Here is a 24,097-nt window from a genome sequence, read left to right as displayed (position 1 = left end):
ATAATTCTTCTCTTCTCTTGTAATGTTGCAATCCTTCCAACTAAAACACATGGAAAGAAAGAAAGCAAGGCACTTTTTGTTCTCTTATCCATCGCTGTCCAGTTAACTCATTACATTTTTAGCAGCGTTTTTCCGTCGGTTTTCCGAAAAGCGTGTTTCATCCCCACTCTCTCTGCCATCACCTCCCTGTGATTTTAAAGAGTTCATAAAAATATCTACTATATTTACTGTCAGTTGTCCATATAGTAGCAGGATGAAATGTAAAAACAGACCAGTAAACCAGTAAAAAATAAAGGTTCCATAAATTACATTTAAAAACCTAAATGATCCCATTGACAGCTAGAAGGTCCCGGGTTTGATTCCTGCCGGGGTCGCTGGGGGGCGTGTTCTCTCCTCTGAGTCATCAACACCAATACACTAGGTATGGTTGGCGAAAGGGCCTTTCTGTGTGGAGTTTGCATGTTCTCCCCGTGTCCCCTAGGGTAGATACCCTCACAAAAAACATGCAGTAATCCTGGTCTCTATGCTGCCTCCTCCCCTGGTCAGCCTGATGGAGGGGAAAGGAACTGTTTGGAATAACGTGTTCCTTCCACGTGTCGGGAAACTCCCCCCTGTCAGGTGCGGCTCACTCCTCATGCATCGAAGGAAGCATGAGCTTAGTTTGGGACTCTCCTCAGGTTGGCAGAGGGAGAGTAGCGCCCATAGGATTACAGTTTAGGCAATTGGCTCCCGGGTGTAAAAAAAATGGGTTGCAAAATCGTGGGATAAAATTTTAAAAAGAACGAAAAAATAAATGATCCCATTGCAAGCTGCCGCTATAGCATTGTGACACATATCATCTCATCTGTCAGGTCCTCCTCCCGGCATTTGACCAAAATGTCTGGCTCTTCGTCGCTGTAGTCTCGTATACTACAGTCCCTGAGCCCTGTGCTTGAGTAGAGCGTGTCTGAACTACTGGTCCCAGCAGCCCCGGCAGGTCCACCCGCCACCCCCCCATCGTTACCACTACCCATGGTGCCATTCAGTAGGTTGCTGGCGGCACTCTCCATCTCGTCGATGGTCATCGCACAGGCGTCGGCAATCTCATGCTTGGTCACCGTGACGAACTTTGGGTCACGGGCATACATGCCCAGGCCCTCTGAGATGAGCACCTGTCAATGCAAAAAAGGAGGAGATAAATGAAAGGTAAAATCTTGCCAGCCTGACAGCGTGTCATGGGTTCGAGTCCTGATCACGGCGACTTGTGCTGCGTGTCTTCCCCCCCCCATATCTCTCCCCCTTTCCTGTCAAACTACTGTTAATCTATCAATAAAGGCAAAAAGCCCAAAACATATAACATGTTTTATATATAAAAATGAAATAAAATGTAAACAGCACAAGGCACAGTCAGACATTAAGGCTAAAATCATCATGTAGAGACTACATGATGGGTTAACAGCACAAGTGCAAAAACATACACGCATTACTCTACATTGTAGACCTTGTGTGTATGATTGTTTGTCTGTACCATAGACTGTAAAAAATATGGACAAAGCGTTCTCCGAGGTCTAACATGAACGTGAAATGAAGCCTGTCAGTCCTTGTATTGTAAGTCGCCATCTTTCTAGATCCGTTTTGGCCCAGCTGGCCATTGGCTGGCCCAGACAACGAGGCGGGACTTCCCCCCTTCTTCTCCGTTGGTTTTTATTTTGACTCGAGTGGGAGGGGAATCCCGATCATAGACTGTAACGGTAGCCACGCCCCTCAGAACATACGCGACTTTATGGTAATTCTTTTAATAAATGGGACCATAATTTTCCAAAAAGAATATTATGACATTAGAAATGAGACTTTAAACTAGTGACTGGAAGCAGAAAGTATTCATGACCATGTTTATTAAGGTAATACAGTCTAGGTGAAGTTGGGCCCAAATACATGGACTTCTATGGGGCTATGGGTTTTTCTGGGTCCAATGACAGCGCCACAACAGGCCATTATATGAACTTTCAGGAAATCCCGATTTCCTCAGTGGCTTCACAAAATATCTGTCTGACTGCCCCCCTGGTCTGTAACTTAGAGTATATATTAATAGAGACGGCACCGGATTTCTCATCCCATCCACTTGCATTAAGTTGCTCTAAAGCGCATGAGGCGATTTCACTCCTCCTTCCGGGTAGGAACAGAGTGCATTCTGGGATTGATTGGGCCAAACACATGAGCGCGCTGGCCGTTGACTATCATTGCACGCGTTCAGGTATGAAACAGCGTTCACGTGTCATCATGAACATGCACAATGATAGTCAACGGACCAGCATGTGTTTGGCCCAGCGCTGCAATACCAAATTCGGCCACTATGTCCATTTCGCCTCAGGGTTTCCTCCGGGTGCCGTCTAGTATAATATATACTATAAAGCTAAATTCCAATACCACAACTTTCACACTCGCTCACTCTCCTCGCGTCCTCCACTCGCTCCTCGGCTCCGCCCCCAGCGAGGAGGAGAGGATTCGATGCGAGGACAGAGTGGTGGTCGAATTTTCCTCTAGAATCGGAATGTACTAAGCTGTCATTTCAAAGCGACGGCAAATTCCGCGATCACTAATGACGTGTATCAATTCAATTAAATTCAAAGGGCTTTATTGGCATGGGAAAACATACGTTTACATTGCCAAAGCAAAAGTGGTGGAACAATACAGTGTCACAGTCACACAGCTGGATCACTGGAACTCCGAACAGAGCCGTACAGTCTACAGAATAGACAATTCATCATTTTGTGCATGTAACCGAGGCCAATGTGTATGTATTGGTAACATGTGCATGTTTCAAGCAGTGTTTTCTGTGCCACATGTGGAGGAGGCGGACTAATGTCACTGGAGAAGGAAAAAAACATGTACACGTGATGCGGAAGTCCGCTGCGAGGAGACAAAATACCCCACCGAGCCTGCACCTGATGTACACTCGCTCTAGTCTATGCGGTCTCGGAGAGCCCACTCGGCTCCTCCACTCGACTCCACTCTCCTCCTCGATGGAGCACTTTAACAATCGGAACGTTAACCATTTCCGGGTCACGCTGGAATGACCCCGAGTGACCGAGTGGGAGTGAGCGAGTGGCCGAGATTTTGGGTATTGCAATTTAGCTTAAGGTCTGTACTCACAGCTTCAACCAGACTGTTGGCACTTCCTCTCTTCTGCAGGAAGTGTGTCCGTCTCTCAGTAGGTAACTGTAGGTGTGACGGAGAGTGACAGCGGCTGGGCGGGACATCCTGGGCGTCTGTATACCATGAACTCTTCCTCACCATGCCGGGGATGCTGTTGATACTGCCAGGACCACGCCAGTCCACCTGCACACAAGCAGAAAACAATGTCATAACATGGTTAAATACAAACATACATGTATAACAATATAGAAAACTTAGACGTAGTAGGTCTATACAGTACTGTCATGCCCTCTGAATACTAAAATGCTGAGCGCCAGGCATCAAGGACTGAACAGAGCAAAAGTTTGGCCAAATATGTCCCAGATATCCAGACTGATTGAAAACATTCCAGAGGCTTGATTTTCACATCAATCTATACAGTACATCAATCAATGAATCTCTCCAATCTAAGTTTTTATACCATACCACCATGACCACGGGTCTAGTGCTGTCACTAGATACAAATTGACCGCTACAATAACCTTAATAATAATAGAGAAAATACAGCATACATAAATACTGAAACCAGATACAATCATTAAGAAAAGCTTATGCATGTACTACCGATATGTACTATGAGTTTACTATGTATGTACTATGTACTATGAGTTTAAACTCTTCATTTCCATTTTCCAGCCATTCAGTTGCCAATTTATTTTTTTGTTTTTAATAATCTGGGGATCCCCCAAAATAATTTGCTGACCCCTGAGCCGTATAGTGTAAAGTGTACATCACACACACACACACACACACACACACACACACACACACACACACACACACACACACACACACACACACACACACACACACACACACACACACACACACACACACACACACACACACACACACACACCTGTATGAGTGGTGTGTAGTTAGGTGAGCAGTCGCGGCCAATGGGAGAGGCAGGGGGTGTGGCCCAGGTGCAAGGCGACCGTGTCGGTGACAGATGATGAATCCTACTGCCATCCAAACCTGCCACCGCCATTACCTAGAATGGAGTACAAACGTCATGGTGGGTCATAAGAGAGAATCCATGAAATGAAAATATTAGCAATCTTCAATTTTACTCAGGTGCAGGGCTAGTACAATTACCTGTTGCTGCATAAGGTGCAGGGCTAGTACAATTACCTGTTGCTGCATAAGGTGCAGGGCTAGTACAATTACCTGTTGCTGCATAAGATGCAGGGGTAGTACAATTACCTGTTGCTGCATAAGGTGCAGGGCTAGTACAATTACCTGTTGCTGCATAAGGTGCAGGGCTAGTACAATTACCTGTTGCTGCATAAGGTGCAGGGCTAGTACAATTACCTGTTGCTGCATAAGGTGCAGGGCTAGTACAATTACCTGTTGCTGCATAAGGTGCAGGGCTAGTACAATTACCTGTTGCTGCATAAGGTGCAGGGCTAGTACAATTACCTGTTGCTGCGTAAGGTGCATGGGTAGTACAATTACCTGTTGCTGCATAAGGTGCAGGGCTAGTACAATTACCTGTTGCTGCATAAGGTGCAGGGCTAGTACAATTACCTGTTGCTGCGTAAAGTGCATGGGTAGTACAATTACCTGTTGCTGCATAAGGTGCAGGGCTAGTACAATTACCTGTTACTGCATAAGGTGCAGGGCTAGTACAATTACCTGTTGCTGCACAAGGTGCAGGGCTAGTACAATTACCTGTTGCTGCGTAAGGTGCATGGGTAGTACAATTACCTGTTGCTGCATAAGGTGCAGGGCTAGTACAATTACCTGTTGCTGCGTAAAGTGCATGGGTAGTACAATTACCTGTTGCTGCATAAGGTGCAGGGCTAGTACAATTACCTGTTGCTGCGTAAAGTGCATGGGTAGTACAATTACCTGTTGCTGCATAAGGTGCAGGGCTAGTACAATTACCTGTTGCTGCGTAAAGTGCATGGGTAGTACAATTACCTGTTGCTGCATAAGGTGCAGGGCTAGTACAATTACCTGTTGCTGCATAAGATGCAGGGGTAGTACAATTACCTGTTGCTGCATAAGGTGCAGGGCTAGTACAATTACCTGTTGCTGCATAAGGTGCAGGGCTAGTACAATTACCTGTTGCTGCATAAGGTGCAGGGGTACGGCTGTGCAGGAGGAAGAAGGGGGAACCTCATCCTGACTGCTTTTTCTCCCAAGACAATCAAAATTGAAGGCAGGTCTAGAGGCTGAGAGAACACACAGGAACAGGACTTGCAGTCGCTATATAATATATATACTATTATGTCAATAATAATAATATAGTCCATACTGCTTTGTGGTATTTGTCACTGTATATTTGCATACCAGACGAACCAGTGAAATTAGGTATCTGCATGTATCCCATCCTGAGTAACAGGAGCAGTGGGCACTATGGGGGAAGCACCTCGGGAGCAATTTGGGGTTAAGCCTTATAAGGGTCTTGCGTGTTGCGACACTTTTCTGCCCTGGAATCAAAGCTGAGACAACCATCGAGCGGCTGCGGAGTTGGCGCAGTAACAACAATTCAGAGCTAAATGCTCTAAAGACAGTGGAGATGGTGGTGGACTAAGTTGTTCGTACTTATTTTGTTATATGTGAAAAAAGGAATATGGAATGCACACACGCAAATGTCAAAACAAATTCCTATGTGTTTTACACAATGGCAAATAAAGGAATCTGAATCTGAAAACCAGCAGGGTCTCTGGCTGCCCAGGCCGGCGCGTTAAGCACTGGATGCTGATGATGTGTACCAAATGGAATATGGAATTTGGTTCCATTTGTACACTCTCTCGGAGTTACATTAACACTTAGGATGTAGTTGCAGTTGAGTTGCGTGATAGTGTAACAAATTTCACAATTGAATTAAATAGACAATTAAAGGTTGACAGAATTCATGACTAAACCAATAGCAACAAACGCTAACCTTGGGGCGAGGGTACAAGTCTCGTAGGTGACTGCCTTTCGTCCCGGTGGATAGGCCGTTGGTCATTGTCATAATAAAAGTCAGGCTGGTGGTGACCCCTGACGGTTTCAAGGTCAAATTCTCCTTCTTCGGGGTCATGGCAGAACTTTTTTGGCAACCTGCAAAACAACACAGTAAGGCCAGGGTTCTATACTGCGTTTCATATTCGCCCTTCTATTAATTTTGATCGCCGGTGGGGTTACGTTTTGACGCTGCTTCAGTTCAGACTGAATTTAATACATGCTTTTCCTTTTGGGAAATGTCTGATATCTTTCATAATATCACAATTTAATTAAAATGTATCTTTACCACATTGAAGGGATAGTTCAGATTATTTTTTTAGTTCTGCTCTGGTTTTGGTGAAATATTAAGTAGTTCCGGTCATTTTGTGGAGACACAAAACTGTCACTTGTATATTTTGACCTATTTCTACCATATAGAGCAACTTTTGTTAGTTTTTGACCCCATATCAAACAGATTGATGTTTTTTTTGTCCATATCACTACGCCCAAAAAATAGTTCCATGTGACAGAGGGGTCAAAGTTGAACGAAAGTTGCGCTAATATTTTAGAAATATGTCAACAATACAAACGACGTTAGTTTTGTGGATTGATTTACTTTTAATGCTTGGCCCCAGTGGCCCCCACAAAATGACCGGAACTACTTAATATTCATCAAAACCAGAGCAGAACTCCCACCACAGGAATCGGGCAATCAATTAATACAGTCGCAACCACTATATTAATAGTATTTATATATTAAAAGTATTTCATACAACTTAAGTTCAAAAATTGTGAACTATCCCTTAAACCCTACCGTCAACTGAACTGCAACCAAACTGTCATGTTTTCATGTTATTCTATGTATTATGGCATTCAGCAGTAATAATACATTAACTTTATTGATTTTGTATAAATTGAGTATTTGTCTTATGGTTAGATACAGATACAGACTTCCATAGCGCAGTGGTTCCCAAAGTGTGGTCCATGGACCCCAGGGGTCCTTGAGGGAGTTCCAGGGGGTCCCCAGCTAAATGATAGTTAGGAAGCAAAATGGACCCTTATTGGTCTGTAAATCAGAGAGTTAAATTAAGATTGGTTTTACATTATGTATTGGGGTCCCAGAGATAGAAATTAAATAAGGGGGCTGTAGCCTAACTCAGGTCAAACTGGGGGCCCTAGAGGCGAAGACTCCCAACGCACACTGTCCCGGGCAGTGCACCCCTCGTGCCTCCGCCTCCCAGTTCTGTCCCTTTTTCCATACAGTCGTCACGTTTTCCTGGTTTTATCCTCATAGAAGTTTTTGGATTGACCTATTTACAAATGTCAATCAAGATTGTTTGTTAAATGTAGGCTATATAATTGTACATACTGTATGCGGTAGACTAATCTCTGTAGTTGTCTGTAGTTATATGTACACAGCCTACTTTATCCGCGGGATTCAGTGTGTTGGGAGTCTTCGCGCCCTAGAGCCGTAAAGATCTTCTCTTATGGGGGGTCCACAGTTTGGGAACCACTGCCATAGTGTACCGTAGGGCTATAAAAAGGTATGTTTTGGTCAATACCTTTCCCTGGTGAGCATGATGTCCTCCTCCTGAAACTCCTCCCCACTGTAGTAGGCCCCTCCCCGCCCGTCATCAATGTCCTCGCCCCCAGGCTCCTCTCGACAAATGGTGGGGACGAGACCACCTCCTGTTTCTGACCTGGAATTATAAAGGTATATTTTCAGTCGCGAATAACGCAAAGAGATTCCATCGTCTTGGTTATCAGTCAGTATTTATTTATTTCTTTCTTTCTTTGATAACTGAACTGGGATTCTGTACTGTAATGAAAGTACACACCCCTCAAGTGATTATCCTACACACCTATCACCATCACCAACAATACTTGTATCAGGCAATGTATAGAGTAGTAAAGTTCTGGCATCAAAGACACAATACCCAAGGAACAATCTTTTAGGTTCAAGATAATTCAGTAATTCAATACTGTACCTAATATAGGCCTCGTAGTACTGAGTCCTGCTCCGAGCAGAACAGTGACAAACCATTCAGATAGGTAGGTTTATTTGGGATGTAGGACCAGGAAGGGAAGAGGAGAAAAGAGAAAATGTTAATTAATATGAGTTTATACATCAATTTAAATTCATTCCAAAACACATGTGCGTAAATTTTTAGGAAGCTTAATGTCACGTTTAATATCTGGTTTGTTTTTTTACTGAATACATAATACTTAAAACATAGCAGGAGGATGTATGTAAAGGCATTTTTGTTCAACAACAAAAAGTTGTTATTTATTAAAAGTTTCAAACTTGCTGTTTCCATCAACTGACCTTGCTGAATGTGACTGACAAGCCCTGTCATAATTCTCTCCCTTGCCGGGATTGGCTGAGCCGGAGGAGGGCGGCGGCACCCCGTTGGCGGTTGAATGTGTCCGGTCCCGCCTTAACAAGTACTTCCGCTTCCTGGCCTTGGTCATGGAGAGAACCGGGGGCACGTTGGCGTTGTTGAGGTTGGCATTCGAGGACAGCGGGGACTGGTGGACGGTGAAGTTAGCGTGGGGGAGGTAATTATGCAGGTTAGGGGGGTGATAATGGTGGTTATACTGGATCGGTGAGCTGCTCCTCTCCCTTCCCTTTTCACCGTCAACGGCTCCCATGGCGGTGAGGGGGGGCTTGAGGGAGGCGAAGAAGGAAGGGGGCAGGACCTGCAGTGGCCGCTGGGTGACATTGGTCAGGTGGCTGGGGCCTCGCTGGTCTCCGTTGACGTAGTGGACATGGTTACCAAACAGACCACCGTTGCCCTGTCGAGGCTGGTATACAACACAAGAGAGTATACTGAGTATAACTAGTTCTAAACACAGGAAACCGTGGACAATGATGTATGCCAAAATCCCAGCGTAAACTCATAACTTTTGAGGTGTCAATTTGCACAAATTGAAGTAAAAGTGTTTTAAAAAAATCACACCCGTGACCAACATCACATATGACATATGACATCAATTTAACATCACAAAATAGCAGTTTATAAGAATCGTGGTCCCTTATTTGTGTTGGAGACGAAACAAACTCTGTCCATTGTCAATGGCGTTTTTAATGTCTAGACAAGACAAACATTAAACCTGTGAATAGGAGGGGCTAGTGCCCCTGAAAAATAAATATTTTGAAGATACAGCCATTAACAGAATATGTTTATGTTCAATAGCTGTGTGTGCTGATGGCGGTATGGTCCTTATAGAGATGAGTAACTCACCATACAATTTCAATAGTAAAGTAGAATAGAAAAGAAAATCCTTCCGGCTCCCATCATCACATTTTCTCCGTTACTTGCAATTGAGACATTTTCTTAGAACGCATGTCCCACAATATGAACAACAACCCAGTCATCCAGTCTTGGATAGTTTCTTCAACATTGAGCCCTTTGAAAAAGGTGCAGTCTCTCAATTCTATGACACCTTACTGACCGTGGTTAACCCATCCTCAAGCTTGTTTAAGGACAATTGGCAAAGAGAATTAGGCATAGAGATTTCAGATGTAGTATGGGAGGATTGTATCACCAACATTCACCATAGCTCTATCAATGTTAGGCACTCTCTGATTCAATTTAAGATTGTTCATAGGCTGCACTATTCCCCAACTAAATTAAACAAAATCTTTAAAGATTCTTCTCCCATGTGTGGAAAGTGTTCAACGGAACAAGGGACTTTGTCTCATCAGTTCCTTCAATGTCATAAATTGCAACGTTTCTGGAATTAAATTTTTGATTTCTTGGCTAAAGCTTATAAAAGAGACTTCCCCCCGGCACCTCTAGTTGCACTCTTCGGTGTGGTGGAACCAGATCAAGTACAAAACAAATACGAGGCACAGGCCATCTCGCTCGCAACACTGTTAGCCAGGAAATTAATATTACAAGCCTGGAAATCGGATAAACCTCCGACAGTTGACATGTGGCTAAGGGAGCTGGGAGGAGTGCTGCATATGGAGAAAATTAGATTCACCTTGTCGAAAAAAGAACACCTTTATCTAAAAACCTGGTCGCCCATTATTGAGATGCTTGTTACATTGGACTGAAGTGGTGTAATTCAATTCAATGTTGTTCTGCCCTGTAATGTCATCTAATTAATATTTGATATGTGTATACTGTATGTATGTTTGTATTCTCTATGAGGGTACACATGTATGCATATGTCTTCTTTTTCATATCAGAAATGTTTTTTAGAATTTATAGTGATGTTGTTTCTGTCCTCGGAGTGCCGTGTAGTCATCAGCCTTGTCAGTTATAATTTTGTTGTTTTTGTCTTTTTCTTTGAGTTATGTTTTGTCTCCTTTTATTGTAAGTCTCTTGTTTGTACGTTTTTTGCTATTTTTTGTCCGATCTGTAATTTTATGGTTAAATCATTACTGAAATGCTTATATGCCAAAAATCATAATAAACAGATGTTAAAAAAAAAAAAAAAGAATAGAAAAGAAAACCCCATTATTAACAACAAAATGTAATGCAAGCAACACGAAGAACTGTTACCTTGTATACGTCCTCCTCGTCGTGTCCACTGATGTCCACTAGCCCCGCCTCCTGCAGGTCACATGATATGACTCGACGGATCTCTGGGCCGATGTCGTGGAGCGTGCGGAGGCCAGCCTGCAATGAAGACAGAAGCTGAGAGCCACACACCTATAGAGCGTCGTCGCAGTCCCTCCCCCTTTCAGAATCTGAAAGGGGGAGGGACTGCGACGCTCTATACAGACAGGTGCAAAGAGAAGTACTGCCCCCAGAGCGGCTGCTGTCCAATGTTGAAGCCACCGAGCCCAATACTAAGCATGTGTTGTATGGAGAATATAGGTTACTACCTTCAGGAAGGAGATATGGTGTACCAGCATACAATAAGGTCAGACTAAAGAGGTCCTTTGTCCACCAGTCGACCTTGAGGCTTAATCAGGAGTTGTAGTATAGCCTAGGATAATCTAAGCGGTGGATATTGCTCTTGTCTCCATGTCTTTATGTATGTAAATTGTCTTGTTCTTTGTGTTATGTCAAATGTGTATGTGTTCTGCATACTGGCTGCTGTGTCGCAAGACACATTTCAGTGTGAACTGACAATAAAGTACTATATCATATCATATCATATCATATCAATGGTCAAAGCTGGAACTGCAGGCAGGCGTTTTTTTTTTTTTTTTTTACTTGCATGTAGGACGAGTAAACCCTGCGCATCTGCGGTTTAACATTGATCGCTCTTGCGCGCACGCACGCACAGCCAAAGTCACACCAAACAACCGATTCATTGGCCTCCCGTGTCTATGTTTGTTATCTTTATTTGTGCAAGAGAGGCTGTCTGTGTACGCTCTAAGCGTTCCCAGATGTGAAGGGCTGAAGGAAAACTGCCAGGCAAGCTGGTGCCAAGCAGCTTTTTTTGCAGATACACTTTGAATGCATAGTGTTTTGAGTGGCGGCTCATATGGCATTCTTTTGTTCTAATGCACTTCAATGCACTACAAACGAGGAAAGTACAATCCTTTTGAGTTTCTGGTTTCCTTTCATACTAATATTAATTCATTTTTAAATTAATTATACATTTATATTTACAGAAATTCCCCAGAAACAATATGAAACCTTCTCTAAATTGTGAGATTAAGACCTGCCTGTGATAAGGATGGATGTCGACGATGCACTCACCTGTAGAGCCATGGAGGTGTTGAGTCCCTCCCATGAGCGCCTGCCCACGAGACCTTGCTCTTTGCGTCTCTTGAACTTCCTGAAGTAGTCCTGTATCAGGAAGGTGGCATAGAACTTCCCCACTGTTACCTCGTCATCTGAGTGAACAGACCAGACACACCACAGTCTGCAGCGTAAGCACCTCCACATCTCAATCAACAATCTCAACGCCAAAATACCGTAACGCCAGAAATATCTCCACCTCCACCCTAAGATATTTCAGGAGAACTATAGCCATTCGAAACAGACATTATTGACACCATGGCCTCAAAATGAAAACAGTGACCTAGCAGGCCAACAGAGACTATATGGAAACCTCAATATGAAAACTCAGCGCTAATATACGTCAACACTATGGTATTCCAGGCATTAAATTACATAAATATGTTTCAACCTTTCCTTTCATACTGCAAAATTCCATTCCTTAATTCTGAAAAAAGCAACTCCACAACTATAGAACCAAAACGCCGCACAACAAATACTCAAGAATCACAAAGGTTACTTTTATTTGTCACTCAAGATATTCAAACAAACAATATTCATACCCAGAGGAAGAAGGCTGCTATGCGTGGGATGAAATAGATAGGACCACTTCACCACTTTTCAATCTTCATATAATAGGTCCTCACTAATAATCATGATAAAATGGCACAATTTTTTTCTACTCAGTCTGTGTCTCATTGGAGGGCTGTGGTCAGTTCAGAAACCCGTCCATCAGTGACATCATCGTTAGGCAGATATTTTTAAACAATATTGTTTTACTAAAATGTTTGGATTTTTATTATCGTGAGAACGATGGCTTCCAATTTTGCATTGCAACTTTTCAGGACTAGAAAGCCTGCAGTTTCTATTAGCTTGGATTCCCCATCGATGATGTCACTGGTAGACGGGTTTCTGAACTTCCCACAGCCCTCCTATGAGACACAGACTGAGTAGAAAAGTATTCTGCCATTTTATCATAATTATTAGTGAGGACCTATTATATGAAGATGGGTTAAAAAGTGGTGAAGTGGTGCTTTAACTTTCTCACCAGAAGAGGGCTTTTCTTTTCTTCGTTGTACGTCCTCAATATTGTTTTTCCATAGGCATGGCTGACGTCACTCAGCAATGATCTCATGACGTTAATAACCCAAGCGTTTATCTGATTAATTAATGTATTGCTACATTTGTAAACAAGTGACGCTACTATAGATTTTAACTCATAATTCAATTCAATTCAATTTCTTTCAACTGTTCATAGCAACAACTCAAACATGCAGATCTTTAGTCAAGACCCTCACTGGCAAGACCATCACCCTGGAGGTTGAGATGGTGACACCATCGAGAACGTAATAAGGCCAAGATCCAGGACAAGGAAGGTATTCCCCCTGACCAGCAGAGACTGATCTTTGCTGTTAAACAGCTGGAGGATGGTCGTACCCTCTCTGACTACAACATCCAGAAAGAGTCCACCCCAATCATTGCTTAATCTTAGTGAAACTTTCATTCATTCATTCATTATGTATTATCTTTATCAGATTTTATGAGATTGACATCTCATAGGCAGTGTATGTAGTTTCACAAAATATTGCTTGCAGCCACGGCAAGTACACCTCCGTGTGAGATCCCCAAAACATTACATTACTGCAAACATTCAAAGGAAGACAATCTGATGTGCAGTGTAGTGACAGTAGACCTAGCTCATATCTGAGAGATGCAGTAGGATTTACAGTACACTGATCAGCACATGCAGGCCGGGAGCTATAGGCACAGTACTCATTGGTAGGCAAAGCAATGAGCTTAAAACTAACGTCCCATGGAAACAAAGCAGCGCACTAGACCATCTAAGACAAGTAGTCGCCATGCAAGGAGGCAGCGTAGCTTGATCTGATTCACTCAGACTGTTAGTTGCTGAAAGCAGACTGGGAATACTACAGAGAATAAAAACACGGGCTGTATCAGGACATCTAAGAAATTCACACGCTGCATATTTATTTCTCTTTTATTTGGCACTTTGCCTCTGCACAGTTTGAGTTGAGCCAAATCAAGGTAAAAGTAACAATGAAAAGAGAGCTGGCCAGGTGCATAGTAAGAAAGCCTTCTGTTTGTTATTCCCTACACAGTGCAACACATCTGTGTTGGAAACAACCCCACAGGAGGATATTTTTATGCACCTTGCTTGCACATGCCTTGGGAGCAGTGGTTTTCAAGTTCAAGGAGTTGAGAGCCAGTACTCTTGGCTGATGTGTACAAAAGCAGGACCTCCAATCTACGGTTAGAGGCAGCCGGTGTTGTAAATCTAGCACATGCGCCCTGACACAGCCAGAAACACTACGGGAGGCTCTGTTCAGGAAAAAAAATCTTATCATTATACATCATCATACATCATCTCTATATGATGATAAGAGCATCCCTCAATTCACACAAGTGTGATGTTTTCTTTATTGTTATTATTATTATTATTATTTTATTTCATTTTGTCTGGACAGAGCCTGAACTGAGTGAGGTAACTAATTCCATGCCACCCAACTAAAACAGAAATGCCTCAGAGCGCTCGGGACAGCAGGGCGAGAGAGGGGAGAAGGAAGAGGAGCAAATGAGCACTATATGGCAGAGGAGGAGAGAAGCTTGGCAGAAGAGAGAGAGAAACAATAAAGGACAAGAATTATACAAAGGCATGCAGTTGTTGAATGTAAGCTACTTGGCCTCAGAAGCCTATACAAGCACACGATGTTGAATGTAAGCTACTTGGCCTCAGAAGCCTATACAAGCACACCACAGACAAGACACAATACTTGAGCAAAAAAAGAACATTGGCTAGACAGAAACAAAACTACATACTGAAACAAAGTAGGTCATTTATAATAACTATAATAGCAATGTTAATTAGAAATTAACGTTTTGAAAAACAGGAGAGGAAAGAATTGTGGCATGAAAGAGAGAGACAAAAAGCTATATTTTGACTTTGAATTGTTTTGACCAAAAATACAATCTGGGAAAAATGTGTTTTTATAATGTGGAGACGGATGGCAGGTGAAAATTTCCCTTCCGGTTCATTTCCGGTTGTATCCGTTGCTTGGCAACCTAAAACCATTCATACGTTGGCGACGAGCGCGTTCACTGAAAAGACGGATATATCCCTCATCAGCGGTGAAGCTTCGGATTAAACTTGACGGAGATCTCCGTCAACGGCAGGGTTAATACCTGGCACTTATTGTGTTAATAAATCATCAGTCTTCAGTCTTAAAAGTCTTAAAAATGTTCAAAACGGTTTTAGCTGATTTTAATGTTTTTCAAAAAGGGTCAACAAGTTGTAAAAATGTTAAATAAAAATACTACATATATTGTTCGAACTGCATCAATAGGCCTAATAAATCAGGTAATAAGAATGTACTGTTTTTAGAGGTCTATTCGCACCCAGAATCACAGTTACTGTATAACATAATCACTACTGGAAACTTGCATTGCAATATTGGTATCGGCCAATTTGACCATGCAATTCATCGGAAATCCTGCATCTCTAATAGGAAGCTAAACCAATAACCATTGTAAGTCGTCAACCACCCTTGGCATGAGCGATTGAGAAAGGTACTGTAGCTCGAGGTTGGTCGCCATTTGTGCAAAGTAAAAGTAAACACACATGTGTTGCTCTCGACTCATTCCTGGGAAACTATGAAGCAAATTTGAAGAGAGGTGCAGAAATGAATATAAACTTTCTATATACATGAAAGAAAGATACAGAGACAGACAGACAGACAGACAGACAGACAGACAGACTGAAACAGAGAATGAAAGGGAGACTTTACACTGTAAAGTCTCCCTTTCATTCTCTGTTTACAGCATGAGAGTACATTTTACGTGTTAACCACTGACCGCCTGCAGGTGGCACCACTTGATCGAGCAGCTTCATGCTGGTTCTCCTCCAGATCTTCTTGATCACAACCCGCAGCTCCTCATTGGCCTGTTCCAGGTTGCCTTGGTGACAAACAGAACACAAAGGAGATGAAAAAGAAAAAGAAACTAAAACATAAAGTGTCAAAGTATTAAACGCAAGCACGCACACACGTAGGTATACACACACACGTGTGGATGCAGACGGATGCTTTTTTTTTACTATATGAGAGAGATAGAGAATGTCTTTGATTTTTTTTATTCATTATATTCTTTAGAAAAATGTTTTAATATTGTAAAATCATTTGAAATAACGATGAAAAAATAATAAAAATAAACAAAAACAGATATTTTACTTGCGACCCAAAAAAATGGACTGTGACCAGAAAATGGATCCTGATGCATGATTTGTTCGTGAACCACTGGATTAATAATCCATGAACTCACCCTCGGTCTTGATTTTGAGAGCTGTGCGGACCAGGGCAAACAGTGTGGCATTAAACATGACTGTCCCGTCACTGTTCAGGGGCATGTTCATTGCCACCAGACGCTGCAGGTAAATACAGGAGAAAGAAATCACACCGGTGTGAAGTGAAGGGTGCTCTCATACATCATCATACATCATCTCATTCTGACCAATCAGAATTTGCACCTTCGTCTTTGTTTTTATTATTGTTTTAAGAAAACGTTTTAAAATAGTGAAAATAGCCCATCTTTGATTAAACCGAATTCCAATATTGAATTTCTTCATAAGCAGTTTGATGCAGTCTACACATACCAGTAGGAATCTTCAATGACTGTTAATCTATCCATTTGTAACTGTGAGAGTCCTCTATTTGTTGTGTTGGTAGACTCTTAAGGGCTGTATTCTGCGTGTCTTAAGTACCAGGTCTTATTACTTAACTTAAGACCTGGAGGCGTGGTCAATGCTCTTTGGCCACTCAGAATAGCCAAATGGCATTGATCACGCCTCCAAGTCTTAAGTTAAGTAATAAGACCTGGTACTTAAGACACGCAAAATACAGCCCTTAGAGCTTAAAGCTAACAGTTGGGGTTGTGTGGTTGCTGCCCACCTTGCATGCCACCCTGTGAGAACAGCTGATCAGCTTAAAGCTAACAGTTGGGGTTGTGTGGTTGTTGCCCACCTTGCATGCCACCCTGTGAGGACAGAGCTTAAAGCTAACAGTTGGCGTTGTGTGGTTGCTGCCCACCTTGCATGCCACCCTGTGAGGACAGAGCTTAAAGCTAACAGTTGGGGTTGTGTGGTTGCTGCCCACCTTGCATGCCACCCTGTGAGGACAGAGCTTAAAGCTAACAGTTGGGGTTGTGTGGTTGTTGCCCACCTTGCATGCCACCCTGTGAGGACAGAGCTTGCCAAAGCCCAGGGGGGGTTGGATCCTCCTGAGCAGGGTGACAACATCCAGGTGCTTTATTCTTCCCCTGGAATCATCAAACATGGCTGGATCAGTATCCAAACGTATGAATATTAAGTATGAATCAAAATAATTCACAGTGAGTGAGAGAGAAAGAGAGAGCGAAAGAGAGAGATTTAAAGTTATTTTGTCTCATCTAGTCCTTTAGTCACTGCTCAAGACTTTTTCTTTTTTCTAAATAATGGATGTTTCTGCCATTTAATACATAAATTTCACAATATGAGAACTTGTAATCAGTACACTCACTTAGCTTCAGGGTCATATTCTGACCAAATCCTTTTAAACTCGTCCAGATGATGAGGCCCCAGAATGGACCAGTCCCGGGTGAGATAGTCAAAGTTGTCCATGATGACGGCGACAAACAGGTTGATGATCTGAGAGAAACAACAAAAATCTGAATGTATATTTGAAACGACCATGCTTTTCTACCCTGTAAGAAACAGGGTAACATTTTGACCCTGAAGAAAACCAGGGGTGCACACGCTTTTGCGACCAACACCCCCAGGCTCTGCGACAGCCTGCCCCGCCACATTAGATCTCAGTCCATCAATGTTTTTAAGTCTCTGCTCAAGACTTACTTTTTTCCCTCTGGCTTTTAATCTTATGCGAGCTCATCCAATGTTTGTGTTTTTGCTGTAATAATGTACACGACACATAATGCTCTGATTGTTTTCTTCTTGCTTTGGTCTTGCCCTGTTCAGCACTTTGGTCAACTCCGCTTATTTTAAATGTGTTATTATTACTGATTTGATTTGAAACCCTGGAGTGTTTTACAACTTTGGCTCACAAAGTGCTGCAGGTAAGCTATACCCTACACTACAGTATGATGACAGGAAAGCATACCAGAAAAGCACAGAGCATGTAGAAGCTGATGAAGTAGATAATGGCAAAGCTACTGCCACACGTCTTCTCCTCTCCAGGGTTGTAGTCTGACTCCGGGTCACACAGCTTCCCTGGCAGACAGGACAGCATTATCTCCTGCCACGCCTCGCCCGTAGCACACCTGATAGGATAGGAATAGAACACACACACACACACACACACACACACACAGGCCTAGGGTGTCAGCAAGTATTGATACACTTGAGTATGATAAATTTATGTTTTGTGATACTGTATTGTATTCAAACATTATCAAATTTGAATACAATAAAACAAACAAATAAACATACACAAAAAGTAGTGTCAAAAAGCCATGATGTTGGATGCTACAGGGACTGTGATGAATACAAATGCACATCCCACTGTTCTGACAGCAGGTTCTCTGCATATGATTATGTATTCTTTTCTACGACAGTTTTCCAATTATTATTTTTTTCCAATTAAGTATTTTTATAAAATATTACCTTGCTTACAGTATCACATGTTGTCTATATACACCTGTGACAATATGGGGCGGCGGTGGCTCAGGGGTAGAGTGGCTGGATGGCAACCGCAAGGTTGCCTGTTCGAACTTCTCCCAGAGTTAGTGTCGAAGAGTCCTTGAGCAAGACACTGAAACCCAAATTGCTCCTGATGTGCTGGTTGGTGCCTTGCATGGTTTCCGCCGCCATCGGTGTATGAATGTGTGTGTGTGTGTGTGTGAATGGGTGAATTGATGCACAATCTATGTAAAGCACCTTGAATAAAGGCGCTTTATAAATGCACCATTTACCATTTATTTTACCTGTTTTATAATACAGTATTGTATCACCAGTTTCTTGCAAACACACTTGCACTCTCCACCATGCAACGACATGTAAAGGAAGTGCATGCACATGCATGCTGACAGATACACACTGTGTACACTGTACAGTATACTGTATGTACACACACATACAGACCTGAAGAGCATAAGTACAGCTTGTGGAAAGGTCTGGAAGTTGTTGTTGCGGTTAATCTGTGTTCCGTCCACCATTGCTATCTTCCCAAACACCTAAAATACACAAAATATGCAACCGTTTAACCAACCAACCAACCAACCAACCAACCAACCAACACAAATCCTGTGCAACAAATATCCATTAACCAAACATTCTAGCAAAAATGTTACAATGCAAAACTGTGGTTCCCAGACTTTTTCATGTCAAGGACCCCCAAAATGACACTAATTACCCGGCGGACACCCATTTGAAGAGATATGCCAGGGACCCCCATGAGAGAAGTTTTTACGGCTCTATAGCAGAGATTCTCAACCTTAATTCTCAACTTTAATTTCAAGGACCCCCAGTTTGACATACATTAGTCTACGGACCCCCATTTAGTGGCATTTCTATCTCTGGGACCCCACTTTATATTGTAAAATCAATGTTAATTTAACTCTGAGAGTGTACAAAATGTGTACACTTTCAGAGTTACAGAACCATTTGGTTCCAAACTATCATTTAGCTGGGGACCCCCTGGAACTCCCTCAAGGAGTTTAAAATTAAAACAACAAGCATGCTACAATTACTCAGAAGGGCACTATGAATTGTCTCATTGTGTCAGTATTAAAAAGAGACTGAGATCAAAATAATACACAACAAACAACCTTGAACTTCAGACAGGTCAGCAGACAAGGCCTGCCCTAGTGGTAAGAAGAAGAATAGTAATAAAAGTGACAGTGATTACTAGGGCTCTCGCATTTCTCGAGGGGCCTATAATGACAGAGAATAAATGGGAGTTGGTACCTATAATGACAGAGAATAAATGGGAGTTGGTACCTATAATGACAGAGAATAAATGGGAGTTGGTACCTGCATCCCGATGACAGCATAGATGAAGAACAGCATGGCTATGAGGAGAGCAACGTAGGGAAGAGCCTGCAGAGAGGGAAGAAAACGCTCACTGTGCCATTTGGGGAATTTCACAGCTTTCATCCCTGGACGAGTCACTGTGTCCATTCCTGTGAACTCTTACCTTCAGCAAGCTTTTCAACCAATTCAAACACTATTTTGAGACAATGGGCCTACAGAACCTTGGAGAAGGAAGAAACATCCACACACATGTTTAGAGCTCCATGGACATCATTTATTTAACCCATTTTGGACTGAGGCTGAAAATGCCTTCTAAATCCTTTTAGTTTTCTGAAAAACTTTAAATATAGCAGCATCAATATTTTTTTGAATACTGTACATACTGTACAGAACCCCAAAAGGGGTTCGCGTCCAGAAGGGTAGGGTTACAAAAAGGGGTTCCCGCCTATAATGGGTTAAATGGTAAAAGCAGCAACGTTTCCACCGTTTAGGTCTTTGTCAGGCCAACAGAACCTTAGCCATTTTCAAACTAGAAGCCTATAAAATATGAGGCTTACCATGGCTCATGAACTTAACCAAATCTGACTGGTTATTATCCATTATTTGCATCACTAAATTTGAGAGGCCCTCTCTGCTTCCCGCTATACTACACTCATATGATATCTAACAAACCGGTCTAATTTAAATCTCCCTCTTTAAGGAGTGACAGTCTTACCTGGAAGGACTTAATGAAGGTCCACAGCAAAGTTCTGATGCCTTCCCCCCGGCTCAGCAGTTTGACCAATCGCATCACTCGGAACAGACGGAAGAAGGTGATGGAGATTCGAGCGCTGTCCTCCGTGTTCTGAGGTTTGGACGGATTAGATGATACAAGGGATGAAACATGGAATGAAAGGCGTAGAACAGGTGTAATATGCACAAATCATTTCGTTTTTCATTCATCTGTATCATGTATGAATGTAGTTGTAGTGCATCCATCCATCCATCAGTTATTTAACTGATTATTATAATCTATGCATCATTTCATCATCCCTGTATAATTGTGCTGTAACTGCATTCCGTTTCCTCCATGCAACTATTACAAAGAAAACCAGAAGACGTGCCCGTTGTATAACCAATGACTTATACAACACAACAGACCTACATTACACACTGAGCATGCTCCTCTGAGTGACAGAAACTATCAACAGGTGAGAATCTGTACTCCAGAAATGGGGGACATAAGACGCCACAGAACAAAATGTATAAAATGCCACGACAGAGCCTTTATCATCCCATTATGAAACAAACAAATGGGACTAAGACAAAAAGGCATGGGACAGTGCATGTATGATTCAAACATTCAGTCTTTTCCGTTCATTATGTCATGCCGTACAACCAAATAAAAACAAACGAGTTCTCGACAAACAAGTGTCATATCAAAGGCAAGGCCTCATTACTACGCCTGTGATTCACAGCCAAAATGAGACAAAAACAATGAGACCTTGAGAAACGTCCAACACTCATCTCGCCCGTTTCATTCAAACATCACATTTCATCACAAACAAGCAAGACAGTTTGATAGAAAACATCTTGATGTTTTCAACAAGCAGTGTGCCACAAATATCTGAGCAATACAAGGTGAGAGTAGAAAAGAAAGAAAAAAAACAATCTCAATCTCAAGGCCTCGACTTGACTTTGGTTGACGACAAATGGGGGAGGGGCTTCTTCTTACCCCTGGTTCCACTATCACCTTGACGACGGGAATGGCTGCCGACTTGAAACCGAAAGCCTCCGATTAATCTTGAGTTACAATCACATAAAAAAATAACCACATCCTGCAGTAGGACAACAACCCTCTACCATTAACAAAGACAGAATGATGTATATCAACTGCCCAGTATATGTCATTACCATTGATTTGCTCAGGAACCTAAAATGTGAAATCGTATCATTTGCTTTTAATTCTGATGAAGAAAAAGAAAGCATTCTCTACAGGCAAAATGTACCTGACACGAAAACATACAAGCATCAGCATAAAGCTTCTCGTGCAAAACCATGACTGTATAAATCTTAGCAGGATGACCTGTGAGATGCATGCCTTACAATGGTGAAGGAATGATTATTACAATTCATCGCTTAAATTATAGCCTGTAAGATCAGTGTGACAGAAAATGTAATGTAGGGAAAAACCTTGACAAGCCATCCAAAAATGTCAAGAAATAAATGTGAATCAGCTCTGAAAGGTTAGTGTCATTTAAAAAAATCTATTATCATAAAATGTATGGTCCTCGAGTATCAAACATTCATGCAGCAAATCACCATAGTAGAGCTTGACTTTGGGCAGTATCAGAAATGTAAGTGCATAGAGTGCATATAAATTACACGCAAAGCATGACCGTCTTGAACGACAGACACAAAACATTCATGATATGGCATACGCGTCGCGTACTAACTACTAAGAAAAGGCATCGATGTAGGCTTGCAATAATTACAGAATGATTAATATCCCACCTACTAGGCTAAAACCAGAGAAACTAGTACATGAAGTGATCAAATTTTAAATACAGTTTACCATAATAATGGGGTTGCGTTCAGACACAACACATTAAGCAGCATTATATTAAAATTACTCATCATTTTGTCCACTATATCGTCAACCAGGGGAGCGCATTTTCATTATTGTTAGAAGGTCATTAGCATGCAAATGTTATAAAAGTTGAACAGGTAATGTACACAACTACTCCTACATTATTGTGAATCTTGAAATAAACGCTGATAAAGTATTAGTTAGTGCAAGGCATTCTCTGCACCATCATACACAGGGCAGGGGGGGGAAGGCATCCATGGCTACTTACATTGATCTCAGTGATGGCAATGTCAACCACGCTACCCACAACAATTAAGGCATCAAACGTGTTCCATGCATCAGCAAAATAGTGCTGCAAGCGCCAGCCCAAAGACACAAAGACAACATGGAAAAAAAGAAGAGAAAGGAAGAGAACAGAGCGAGGAAGATAAGTGTGAGAGGGAAGAAGAGGTGGAGAAGAGACAGAGTAATAGAACAATAGAGAAAAAAAAGAACATCAAAAAGTTGATCAGAGAGATTGACAGTCAAAGCCTTACTGTCAGTGAGAGGAGGCTGAGGTTCCGGTGTGAAATATTCCCCAATTTTTAATCTATTTAATCTAACTAAGGTTAGTGACAGGTACATAGGGCAACCAGGGAGGTCCAAATGTTCTGAAAGGGATCTATGATATCAAAGAAAGAGATATTTGTATTTGATATCATAGATCTCTTTATGAATCTATGAATATAGATTTAGCATATATCTCTGACTACTGTATCTCATAGTTGATAAGGATGAAAATAAGTCAATCATAGCTTACTCTCACTGACATACAGTAGTGCCAACAGGCCGGTATAGAATGCCACATCACAGACTTTGGATCAGTACTTGAAAAAGATAATAATAATCCCAAACCCATGACCACTATTTTTCATAGTAGGCCAGTTATAGGGAGAAAATAAGTCAAATAGCGTTGTTAGGTTTTCTCCTAGAATTAGACCGAGCAGCAAATGGTGTCCAAGTGCAACAGAATCAAAAGCTTTGAGACCGTGAGTTGCACCCAAAGCCAACCTCGGAAATGATACCATGACACTAGGAAAGGACTAAGGCAAACAAGTAAGGACGTTAGGATGTTAGGGAAGGAAGGAAGGAAAGAAGAAGGGAGAGTAGCATTGAGCAGGAGGAGGGGAGGGACATAGGACATGCTGACGTGCGTCTGTACCTGGCTTAAGATGATGTCGACCACACTGCCGATCACCACCAGGGCATCAAAGACATTCCAGGGGTCCCCAACATAGCCCTGCTCACAGTGGCATGGTACGCACAGCCAGCAGGGAGGGTGTGTGTGTGTGTGTGTGTGTGTGTGTGTGTGTGTGTGTGTGACAGAGAGAGGGGTGAGGGGTAACAAGGGTAAGTACAGAAGGTAAGTACGCTAGTATAACAAGGGGAATGGGATGGGGTTGAGGGGGGGTTGAGGTAATGGGGTTGAGGGGAGCGTGAAGAGGAGGGTGAGTGTGAGGGTATACCGTTAAAAGGAAAAGGTGCATGCTATCACAGAAAAATAACTGGTAATATTGTTTGGATAAAACATTAAAAGGGAAAAAAAACTAAGGTTTGTTAAGGTGAAAGAGAAACGGATTAGACTAGTGCGTCTAGACCAGCAGTCCCCAAACCTTTTTTGTCCGTGCACCCCCTGTCACCTCCTGACCTAGATGA

At 42.3% G+C, this 24,097-nt stretch overlaps 1 protein-coding gene across 1 annotated transcript in view; it reads right to left on the bottom strand.

The window, feature by feature from the left end:
* Positions 1-815: 815 nt before the first annotated feature.
* LOC308315029 (voltage-dependent L-type calcium channel subunit alpha-1D-like) overlaps positions 816-24,097 on the bottom strand; it is a gene marked incomplete at its 3' end in the record, with an annotated part of 94,894 nt that continues 71,612 nt past the window's right edge. Inside the window, exons 28-45 of the mRNA XM_080762853.1 lie at positions 23,604-23,681; positions 20,549-20,677; positions 19,834-19,899; positions 18,943-19,034; positions 17,963-18,122; positions 17,366-17,493; positions 17,030-17,126; positions 16,134-16,236; positions 15,669-15,770; positions 11,778-11,914; positions 10,626-10,742; positions 8,438-8,916; positions 7,674-7,811; positions 6,071-6,228; positions 5,245-5,354; positions 4,034-4,168; positions 3,133-3,318; positions 816-1,151 (exon numbers count right to left, since the gene is read on the bottom strand). Coding sequence (XP_080618979.1) covers positions 816-1,151; positions 3,133-3,318; positions 4,034-4,168; positions 5,245-5,354; positions 6,071-6,228; positions 7,674-7,811; positions 8,438-8,916; positions 10,626-10,742; positions 11,778-11,914; positions 15,669-15,770; positions 16,134-16,236; positions 17,030-17,126; positions 17,366-17,493; positions 17,963-18,122; positions 18,943-19,034; positions 19,834-19,899; positions 20,549-20,677; positions 23,604-23,681 — 2,751 coding nt within the window. The remainder of the gene's footprint in view (positions 1,152-3,132; positions 3,319-4,033; positions 4,169-5,244; positions 5,355-6,070; positions 6,229-7,673; positions 7,812-8,437; positions 8,917-10,625; positions 10,743-11,777; positions 11,915-15,668; positions 15,771-16,133; positions 16,237-17,029; positions 17,127-17,365; positions 17,494-17,962; positions 18,123-18,942; positions 19,035-19,833; positions 19,900-20,548; positions 20,678-23,603; positions 23,682-24,097) is intronic.

Source organism: Protomyctophum bolini (genome assembly GCF_963924005.1).
Source record: "Protomyctophum bolini genome assembly, chromosome: 5".
Lineage (NCBI taxonomy): Eukaryota > Metazoa > Chordata > Actinopteri > Myctophiformes > Myctophidae > Protomyctophum > Protomyctophum bolini.
Note: the sequence above shows the minus strand (reverse complement) of the source record. Positions and strands in the feature narration are given on the sequence as shown.